Source organism: Sinohyriopsis cumingii, chromosome 3 (assembly GCF_028554795.1).
Source record: "Sinohyriopsis cumingii isolate HCF-2022 chromosome 3, ASM2855479v2, whole genome shotgun sequence".
NCBI lineage: Eukaryota > Metazoa > Mollusca > Bivalvia > Unionida > Unionidae > Sinohyriopsis > Sinohyriopsis cumingii.
The window spans coordinates 7,178,888-7,191,156 of record NC_142963.1 but is presented as its reverse complement, the minus strand read 5'-3'; the positions used below and the strand labels follow the sequence as shown (position 1 = coordinate 7,191,156).

Genomic DNA, 12,269 nt, shown 5'->3' with positions numbered 1-12,269 from the left:
TGACCATCAGTAGAAACCATTATTGAAACTGATATCCCAATACTATTTTTAAGTTCCAGTTGATTCAGTGAGTTCCTTGTCAGAATTATTTTACCACAGTAAACAATGCTAAACAATGCTACTAATGCTAGGAATTGTTGCAAACTGCTTATAAGTAACCAATTAATACACTGCTGATAGGTAATTAATTAAAACACTGCTGAAAGGTAATTGATTAATTAACACACTGCTGATTGATAATTATCACACTCCTAATTGGTAATCAATTAACATTTCTGATAGTTAATCTATTAGCACACTGCTGATAGGTAATCAATTGACAGTGTTGATAGGTAATCAATTAACACACCACTTACTGGTAATAAACTAATACACTGCTGATATGTAATCAATTAACACTACTGATAGATAATTAATCACAGTCTGCTGATAGGTAATCAATTAACACTGCTGATAGGTAATCAATTAACACTGCTGATAGATAATTAATCACAGTCTGCTGATAGGTAATCAATTAACACTGCTGATAGGTAATCAATTAACACACCACTTACTGGTAATAAACTAATACACTGCTGATATGTAATCAATTAACACTACTGATAGATAATTAATCACAGTCTGCTGATAAGTAATCAATTAACACTGCTGATAGGTAATCAATGAACACTGCTGATAGATAATTAATCACAGTCTGCTGATAGGTAATCAATTAACACTGCTGATAGGTAATCAATTAACACACCACTTACTGGTAATAAATTAATACACTGCTGATATGTAATCACTTAACACTACTGATAGATAATTAATCACAGTCTGCTGATAGGTAATCAATTAACAATGCTGATAGGTAATTAATACACCGTTGATAGGTAATCAATTAATACACTGCTGCTAATCAATTAAATCAAAATTTTACTTCAATTTACAAAAATCTAAATTTTCTCTGAATAGGATTGGAAAAAAATATTTGCATGGAAAGATTACCACATAGATCTTGTGAAAAGTCCTTACATTTACCCATATTTTAGAAGACCATTCAATGAAGAGTGGTTGGCAAGGAAATCTGGTTCAGTAGACCTCTTTTGAAATGTCTTCCAATGCTGGTGTTTGCATATGTTAAAATAGCAATTGTTTCAAGCTTTCTCTCATTTTCTATCAAAATCCATACTTGCTGGAACATCAGCACAATTTCTTCTATACTGAAAAATGCTATGCTGGGATGATTTATTTCAAAGTTTGTACATGTTTGTACTAGTTGACTGGCATCATTTGTACAGATATGAAATCCTCTATGCCAGGATACTTTGTTAGATTTGATCAGATTCAGTTGTACTTTTTCAAAGTTTTATAGTAATGATAACCATATTTGATGATGGAATGGCATAAATCGGAAAGGTCTTTATGCAAGGATAAGTTAAAATCTTTTAAGTAGTTTTGAAAATAACTTTGTAAACTTTTTCTGGTTTTGGTAATGGTAGGCATAATGGATGCTGGAACGGCATCATTTGTACAGACTTGAAAGGCATTCATGCCAGGATGCTATTTTCAAGTTGGTAAATTTTTTTGAATATTTTATCAAAGCCATTTGAGGAATGTTCCTTTTTTAGTAACATAACCATATTTGATGGCAGATGTGCATTATTTGCATAATTTTGAAAGGTCATGACATCATGATTTCTATGACAGCATGATTTCTGTAAAATAGAATCAAATTCTATTCATCAATTTTGGTGAAGTTGATTCTAGCTTTCTCTGTCACAGCAGCCTTATTTGAGAGAAGATAAGTACAAATACAAAAGTCTTTCATGCCAGGATGATCTGTGCCAAAAGTCATTTAAATGATTTTCTATTTTTAGTAACAGTGGCCATAGTTGAAAGTGGATTGACATCATTTGTTCAAGCTTCAAAGGTCTTTTTTCCAGGTTGCTTTCTGTCAAATTCATCCAATTTTATTATCAGTTTTCGAGAAGATGCTTAAAGAGAATTTACTTTTGTTTTGAAAACTAATTAAGTAGCAGATGCAGATATGCAGAAGAAATCATAAGTTAACAATATCCTAAGGTTTAAAAATAAGTAGTGAACTTTTGGATTATTGATTTGCATATCTACACTACTCCCAATCTGATTCACATCAGATCTTCACTGCCATACCTGAAGGTCTGACAGTGACTGCTTATGGGTCTTGTTCTGGTGATTACCATAATTGCTAATTTTATCAAACAATCAGGTAAAGTCTTATATCTTCCAGTTTGTGAGAATGAGCAATGTGGCTGAAGAGCATAAATGTGCACCAAACAGTTTGATTCACTTTCATAATTTTGAAAGCTGCATTTCCATTGGCTAATTCAAACATCACCAGAACATACCCCTTTTTCGGTCGCTGTCAGATCTTCACATTGGACAGTGGAGATCTAACTTTAAAATCAGACTGCAACTATACAAAAAATTCATAGTGTGGGGATGGGATACCCATAAAAATGACTTCAGAAATAATTTGGTCCCTGTGTAGCAATGGCATAACCAGATTAACTATGGCGTTGAAAATGAGAGAGTGATAGCAAAGGTAGGAAATGTATTATGTATGTATGTATATATGTATGTATGGATGGATGGATGGATGGATAGATGGATGAATGTATGTATGTATGTATGGATCTATGTATGTATGTATGTATGTATGTATGTATGTATGTATGTATGTATGTATGTGTCGACCTCTCTGGTGGTGTAAGTGGTTTGAGCATCCGCCTCGGTATAGAAAGATCTCAGGTGTGAACCCTGTCCGAGTCATACCATTGACTTATAAAAATGTTACTAGTAGCTGCCTGACTTGGCATTCAGCATTAAGTGGTTACTTTTAAGACTGGTCGGCCTGGTTTCAGGTGGTACATGATGCTACATGTCTACGGCATGATGTCCCAGTACTGGACATTAGTACGAACTGCCACAATTCAGACATCCTGGCGATATGATTGAAAAATTGTTAAAGCTACGTTGCAAATCTAAGTCGGGGGCCCTGAGTGACTGATTGCTATAAAACACTCACTGTTATGGATCACTGCCATCTCACCTCTGTCTGCATGTGTTTGAGGCACAGATTCAGCCAATGTGGTTATGTGAGAAAGCTTGCCAGTAGCCTATCGTTGGTCAGTGGTTCTTTCTGGGGTTTTCGTGGTTTCTTCCTCCACCATTTATACTGGCAGCCATGTATAGCCTGTGTTGAAAAATGGTGTTAAACCCTACAACAACAACAAATCTAAGTAAAAAAACACATACACACACACATTCTTGTATTTGGTGTAAATCGAGGACAGGCATATGGAACCGCATACTGAGGACATTTGTTCTGGCAATGTTAGAGCGAAAAGAAATACTGTTTGAAGCAGCAAATGGTGATGTATCAAGGAGGGAACTGTATTGTCAGTTCTAAGGAATATGAAATTTAGCAATGCAAGTGAGGATGCACACGTTTACACAAATATTCTGTGTAATCCATACAAACTAAGGACGCACACTATTTGATTGTTAAAGCTATGTTAAAATCAAATCTAAATCACTTACTAGTATTAACTGGAACCTACAACTGTTCTTTATGGCAATTAATTATTATTTTAATATTTATCTCATTGTTACTGACTGTCTGATCAATTTATTGATTGACTGATTGTCCTGCAATTAGACTTTAGTACAAGATAACACACTTCAGACTAATCCACCGCTCTGGAGATCATACTGAAATAACTTTGGAAAATGCGCATTTGGTTATAGCGCCCCTGTTTTAAGGAATTTTTAGATTTGTGTGATTACTTGCTTGATTATTGGAACACGGTGCAATGGAAATATTCCTTAGCCAAAAGTAATCAGCCAATTAGTTGGAGCAAATGTCTTGGAGTGAAGTGTTAGGGAGTTTCCATGATGCCATGGTTGACTTCTAGTGAATTCAGGTCAAAACCAAATGAGTGTCCCTGTCTTACCATAGTCCCTATTAAAATCTAGTGGTGTACATTGGTGGTGTGACTGCAGTGGCATTATTTACAGTAGGAGACAGGTAAATTACACAAAGGAATAAACAAGGACTCAGCAGATATTGTTAATGTCACCATAGTGGCAAATGTGATGCAGTTGTACTGGCGAAATGTGCCTCGAAACCATGAATTGACTGGCTTAAGGTGGTGCACTAAAAATAGTTCCCAGTGTTAGAATGTGTGTGTGATTTGAATTTTTAATGTAGCCTTAACAATTTTTGAGTCATATCACTACGATGTCTGCAGTGTGACAGTTTATAGTGATTTCTAGCACTGGGGCATCGTGCCACAGACATGTAGCATGATGTCCAACCTAGTCACATTATCCTGACACCAGGGCGACCAGTCCTAACACTAACCTCTTAATGCTGAGTGCCAAGCGAGGCAACTGTTATTACCATTTTTTGTAAGTCTTTGGTATGACTTGGCCGGGGATCGAACCCACAACCGCCCCCATCCAAGACAGATGCTCAAACCACTAGGCCACCAGAGCGGTTTCCAGTGTTGAGGATAGTTCGATAGTTTCTATGACGTGAACTGCTGATGGTACGGAAAGTTGACGAAGAGAAACCATGCAAATGTGAGGTTTACATGTATCTGGCAAGTTTTGAGATCTGTGGTCTTGCATTGATTAGCGAAAAATTTATGTGTAGAATGGACACATCAGGCTTTCTAATTTACAACTTATATTGCAAAGAATGCTTTGGAAATTTGGGGTAAACTTATAACTTCTAGCGGAATTGAGCCAGGGTTTGACACCTCTTGGTCAAGCAAACACCCCTGGCTTGTAACAATACTATTTGGATGGATTTGAGCATTTATGGCAGAAAACTCACTGTATTGGCAATGACTATTCGATTTTTGACAAAACAGAGTATTATCTTCATTGCATAATACATATACGAATCTTCTCTCTCTCTCTCGGGCATATGAAGATGTAATGTTGAAAATAAGAATGAATGTTTTTGATACCCATATTGTTTATTTAACTGAGACTTTGTATTTTTCTAGTCACTTTGGTTGAATAAATTGATGTGCATACAACATTATTTCTGTTGTAATCTGTATAGTGTTTTATCTCAACCTCAACACAAAGAATAATGATAGACTAAAAACAACGATAACAACAACAATAACTTAACTGTTAACTAATTGAAACCTCCTAAATAGCTATAAAGTTCAGTAATTGCAGAAGTGAAGAACAGAGTTCTATGAGAGTACAAATATGTATAGAGTTAGTGGATGGGGATAATTTTCTAATGCCTTTTTACAAACAGTATATACTTATTTATTGTTTTGTATCCATGAATGAACAATATACTTTAATTGTACAACACTCTCTTGGTTCACCTTCCAAATCACTTAGTTTATACATTTGCTAATTCAATGTACCATGTAAAGGTGTTTTGTATCACTGATTGGAAGTTTTAAAGTTTTTTTCTCTGCATCGCCTTCTGTATAAAACATACTGAAAAAGACTAAATGAGTAAGAATATTACATTCTAATGCAGCTCTAAATAAATGTTCTTTTAAGTTATAAATACAAGTTGGTCCAGTAGAACATCCCGAGCATTTTGGCTATTGTTAAAAACCTCTTTAAATTTGTGAAAACAATATAGATTAAAACCTTGTTTTTACATTTTGTGTGTTGTTTTAAAAAGACTTCATTTACAACAGAACTATTTATACAAAAATAAGTAATGATAAGTTAAGCAAAGTCATCAAATCACCAAATGAAGCAAGTATATACATTTAAAAGAACACTGAATGCATTCAACAGGTTATGATTGCTTGCACATGTACTTACAGGTCTTAAAAGCACGATAATGAAAAACATTTCATTTTGGGACTGATCATCTTGATGATAAATGTTTGACCTCTGTATAATATATTTATCTTTCCATATATTTACTTTAGTTCTGTGCAAGTAACTTCAAAATTTGGTTAGCGATAATTTGAACTCACCTTAATAGGATTTTTCACTTGATTCACCTGTTCTCTCCTGTTTGAATACTAAGTAGGCAAATGATGAAATGGGGCGGATATAGCTCATTTAATAATCTTAAAATAAATTTTGCATATCAAGGATGCCTTTTCAATATCTTTACATGTGTAAAATCTTGCCGCAAACAGGATGTTTTAACTTTACAGATGGGTTGGTTATTAGGCAATTTCGGTACAACTCTATAATGAATTCACGTGCATTTCCAATAGAATTTTGATGTACCTCTTTCGTACATGTCACAGATTTATTTGCCTGTACTGGACGTGTATGGCATGAATATATCGTGAGTTTCCCAACACTATTATCTCACATGCATGAAATATTAATAAAAAATACCAGGGACTGATACAGCCTGAAATTGCGAGCAAGTACCAAGTGTGTAAACAGGGACTTTCCTACAAATCATGATTTTATGTTATTCTAGGCTAAAATAGTTGGAAGAAGCAAGATTTAAAATTTTCCCAACCGAAAATGTTCTTGGTTGGAGGTATGTTGTTGGTATGTTGGTGTGTAATCTCATGAATGTCCTTGGTTTACACCAAACACACACACAGACACGCACACACACAGACAGCGCTTGTTAAATGTTACTGATGCAGCTGATTATTCTTATCTAACATTTTGTAACTTCCTTCATTTTCAAATATTACTGAATTAAAAAAATTAAACTTTGTGATCTGGTTGTAGATTTCACCTTCATGAAAATAATGCCTCTGGACTTTGAAGCAGATGTATATGGTAGAATAGAAGCAAACAATTAGTACAAATTTAATTTACAAATGTCAAACACACAATAGAAATTAAATTTTTACTACTTTAGTGGCTGAAGTTGTAAACAACATATTTACATATCAAGAGTTCAAGGTCAGTATTGATTACATTTCAGCCTGGTTTTTCCATTTGAACCCTTTACATTTCATTACATTATATGTCAAGTGAAAATGTGTATAACTGGGAAATGATAAATAATTCATACCTGTTTTAGATCTGATGTAATTAGAGCAGAATTAAAATATTCAATGGAATTACTAAAGTGCCCATTCACCTTTTGGATTTATACACATTATTTTGGATTACTGAAAATTCATTTTAGGACATTTTGGATTGCATCAAATCATTCAAAACTACATTCTTTATTTTTGGACTTTTAGTGTTGGGATAGGACATTTACAATCATTTGGGATTTCATTCACAATACTGTAATGTCTCTTGAATTTTCACTTTATATTCCACATAAATAAGATGTTGATTGATTTTACTTAAAACTGTTGGTTTCCATTTCCCTTCTGTCACATAATTAAAGACCCAGAGTTATAACAGTTGATGTCAGATTGGGTATGTAAAGATGGAAGAGGAAACAAAGGAACTTGAAAATCTAGCTTAATGACAATATAATGTAAATAATATAATATAATGTAAATGGTGACATGCTTGTTGTCTGGGATTTGCCAGGAAATTTACATTCAAAACTCTCTTTTTATTGTATTGAAAAAAAAAGTAAATTGTTTGCTTCAATACTGGACATTTGACATTTTTACTCCATTGGTAAAATTAACTGTCGATCATTAAACCAATACTACCATCCTAGATTTATGTGATTTACTGTCAGTATTTTAATTTTTTGTAATTTATCAATTTTTATATGATTTTGTTGGGATGTTTTACATGTTGGACTTTGTAGCTTGTTTCTCAGGGTTTGCTACCGATGTGTTGGACTTTGTAGCTTGTTTTCAGGGTCTGCTACTGACATGTTGGACTTTGTAGCTTGTTTTCAGGGTCTTCTACTGTCATGTTGGACTTTGTAACATGTTTTCAGGGTCTTTACTGACATTCTGGACTTCTATCTTGTTTTCAGGGCCTGCTACTGACATATTTCCTGCAGCAAATTTAACCTAAGAGTCTGCTATCATACCATCAGTAGTTTGAAACTGTATTGGGATTAGATAAATTTTGACAGTGGCTTTTTACCAAGGACTGCATGAGCTGCTAAAACAAGCTGTGAGAACTCTTGTGCAAGGAACTGGTGGCAGTTCAAAACAAATCATGCAGCAAGTCTGGATCAAACAATTCAGTCAAAACTAGCAATATAAATAAAAGCAAAAAAATGTCAGATTGAACTTGACTGAAGTGCTCTGTACCAAATTTCTTAATTCATCAAGTCACTGATGCAACCTTCTTCTGTGCTTGTATAATATTTGTTAAGACTGATTAAGATACAGTTATTTTTTTTTTAGATTCATTAATGTTTTTAAACCAGATTAATGTTGTCATGCATATAAAGCCCTAGTCATGAAGCTTGAAAATGAATTAAACACTTTGCATATAAAGCTTGAAAATGAATTACTGGTAAACACTATGCATATAAAGCTTTCACTTCACTAATGCCGTTGTTATGTGGTGCAATTGATTTTCAAGTTTCTTTACTGTTATGAATGCTGTATAAGAGAGTGGTCCAACTACAGGCTCGCTGGTCATTTTTCGTAGAATGCCCTTGTACAAAAAGTCAGTTCTATAATTATAGTATACTTACTATAATTATATATGGCCCACATACTATACATTTTTGGTCCATGTGTCCAACAGTGTTGGACCACCCTGCTCTATAATACGAAGTTCAATTTGTATGTAAACAATACCTACACTCATTTTTTATCTGGAATGTGTTGTGACCAAATTGATGTTGCAAAGTTAAAGTTGAATATTATTTTTCACAATATGTTTTCAAACTGAAGTTTAAAAAAGTACAGCAGAAGCATGTATCTGCTGAACTTAAAATCTGACAAAAACCTGTTAACAGTTAAGATAAACTTAACAATAATGTTAAATAATGTTAACTGTTAACAGTTAAGATTTGTGTCCAATTCAATTCATGTATAAATACATGCTCTATTACTGGTACAATTTCATGTCATTTCCTACTGTGAATTTACTATGATTAAGTTGTAACGAACAGAAAATAGCAAATGAAAAAATAAAGTTTCTTGTCAAAGCATTATAAGATGTAAAAGGGAATAGCAGTGATTATTTTTGTAAGCTTTTAATATTGTGTAAAAAATTTGAACAAATTTATTTCTTATTTAGAATAATTTTAAAACCAGTGCAATATAATCATTGCCAATACGATGTATCAACAAGAAGCACAAACAAAAAGTGACTTTTTCTTTAGGTAATGTCTCTAGAAAACTTTGGTACACACAGTCAAACACAAAATTGATAACTGATCATGCATTTGGACATGTCTCATTGAGGTAAGAATTCTAGATCATTAGAAATAATCAAGAGATTGCATATATTGTTTTTTGAATGTCAGTTTAAAATAGCAGTTCAAATAGAAAGTACACTAAGATAAAATAGATCTGATCTGCTTAAAAGCAAAATGTAACTAGCACATGCTTACAGAAAATGCTGAAAAGCAATTTTAAAAGAGCTGGTATTGATTTTAATGTGGAAAATACATGTACACATAAAATCTTTTTAAGGTGGTCAGTCTCCATCAAAATAAAAACAATTCACCATCGCTAAAAAGAGATAAGAATAATAATGTAAATGTATTTAGTTGCTAACATGATTTGAACGATAAAACTTGATTTTTTTGCACTAACCCCCCCAACTCAGTAATTATTATTGGACTGTAATAAAATGCTTAAAGGATCAAATTGATCCCAGCCCTCTCCTTTTATTTTATGTCTGATAATAGGAATACTGAAGTAAGTAAGAAAAATGTATGTTGCCACAATGGCAATTAAAGTGGTACTGCCACTGTTGTGATATCACCACTGGATTTACCTTCTTTTCCCAAGTAGGGAATACATCTGCCCTTGTGTATATTATATTTCCATATCGAGACAAAATTAAGTTTTTCTCTCCATCATGATAAATTGATCTTATAAAGGCAAACATTGTACATTTAGTTTATAGTCAGCAATAAATAGATCTGTACATTTACGTCAACAAAGACTAAGTATCATTAAAAAAATTTTTAAAAATACCCCCCAACTAAGAAATAGGTTTTAAGTAGTCACAAACTACATGTGATTGAACTCACACGATCAATTTCTATTTTATATTCAGTATCATCCATACCTGTTCCATTACAAACAATTATTTATTTATTATAATAAATGCTTTCTGAGCCATATTCCACATTAAATACAATATAAAAAAAAACTTGTTTTAATTTGTCAAGACTGACAGCTTATTTTAATTTCCTCTTATGATGCAGGTAGAAGACAAAGTTTTCTTGGTACTTCCAACTGAATCTATGCTTGTCTGATTCAGAAAGACCTTTATATTGCTAAATGCTTAAATATGCAAAAGTATTTTGAATTGGGTATTTAGTAAGAGCATGGACAATTTTGTGTGTGTGTGTGTGTGTGTGTACTGGACCCATGATTTTTGCTCGCATTCTTGAATTAGTGTTTTCTTTGCCCAAAGAAATATGGTCTCAAAAACCTTTTATTTTTTAACAAATGCATTTCTTCATGCACATAAAGTATCCATACTACCTGACATCACTGTAAAGTTACATCCTTGTTCTTTTCTCTGATACCACCCACATTGGTCTATCATGAACTTTGATCACATCACAGATCCTGGAACAAGGGTACTACCTTGTGATGCAACATTACCACATTGGTCTATCATTAACTTTGATCACATCACAGATCCTGGAACAAGGGTACTACCTTGTGATGCAACATTACCACATTGGTCTATCATGAACTTTGATCACATCACAGATCCTGGAACAAGGGTACTATCTTGTGATGCAACATTACCACATTGGTCTATCATGAACTTTGATCACATCACAGATCCTGGAACAAGGGTACTACCTTGTGATGCAACATTACCATATTGGTCTATCATGAACTTTGATCACATCACAGATCCTGGAACAAGGATACTACCTTGTGATGCAACATTACCATTTCTGAGTAAATTCAATTATGTATGAAAATGCTGAAGAAATCATGGAAGTGTGACCACTCTGTAATGATGCAATCTGAAACCCAACAATGCTGGACTTCACACAATCAATCCAGGCAAGAAATGAATTAACCAAAATTTTGTTTAAATTTTATGTATAAAAACAGTCATTAATTTGACAAAAGAAACATCCTGATAAAAAGTCACTGGCCCAAATTATTCTTAAATTTTATTTTTATCACTAGCAATACAGTTTATTTAGATGAAATGTTAACTGCATTGGCACAGAATGGAGAAAATCTATGTAAGCATATAACTAAATGTTTTTTGCCTTTAAACGTATGTAATACAAAGGAAATCTGCATTTTCTGAAATATTTCACTGTACTACTTCTCTTGGTTTCACCACTTGTGACAATAAAAATGTTTCCACTACATTCATGAAATAATTCCTTACATCTACAGAACACAGTTGTTAAATTTTGATGAAATTAAAATTCAAAATCAATTGACTATCCATTAGTTGGCTGAAAATGAGTCCACAATTTTTCCTCAACATGAAATACTTATTCTAACACATTGGTAGATGCAGCCAGTTTCATTTGTGGCTCCAAACTCAATAACACAATCTGAAATCTTGCACCCATGATAGTGTGACATGACACTGTGATGTACAACCACATACAATATCTTTTCTGATACCTTCTGGTTGAAATTCAATGAATTTGTAAAAATGTGGATAAAAATATTGAATGTGAGGATTCAGGGCATTAATTAATTCACTGCTGCAAAAAACATGCATTATAAAAATCACAATGTACTACAGTAAAACATCTTTAAATCCTCAAGGTGATTATAAGCTAAGCCGATGATGAAAATAAAACTGTTCCCATTAGCATTCACTTAAGAAAAATACCATTTCTTATTTCTAAACAATTTTCTTCTGCACATGCTATTCTCAAAAACAATGAAATGCTGCCCAATGCAAATGCATCAATCATCTCACTTTTGTACAAGTGTCCCATATTGCAAATGATCTCACTTTTGTACAATTGTCCCATATTTGTGGCCATTCAGCACTTTCTTCAAACTCTGTTTCATAACTGTATATTCTGATAGTTGTTCACCAACACTAACACATCAACTTTGCCATTATTGCGATTTTCTAGCTGTCACCTTTCTCTGTCTGCTCCTGAAATAAATTGGATACCTGTAAATTTATAAAACAAATGTACAGATAACAAAATATAGTCTTTTGTCTCATGCACAATATAATTAATAGGAATTTCATGTAAACTCTACAAG

General features: G+C 33.2%; 1 protein-coding gene across 2 annotated transcripts in view; it reads right to left on the bottom strand.

The window, feature by feature from the left end:
• Positions 1-9,057: 9,057 nt before the first annotated feature.
• LOC149802426 (dolichyldiphosphatase 1-like) overlaps positions 9,058-12,269 on the bottom strand; it is a 60,416-nt gene continuing 57,204 nt past the window's right edge. For both annotated transcript variants that reach the window (XM_089951636.1, XM_089951637.1), the window contains one exon: positions 9,058-12,156. In XM_089951636.1, the coding sequence (XP_089807762.1) occupies positions 12,117-12,156 (40 nt within the window). In that variant the 3' untranslated portion in view covers positions 9,058-12,116. The remainder of the gene's footprint in view (positions 12,157-12,269) is intronic.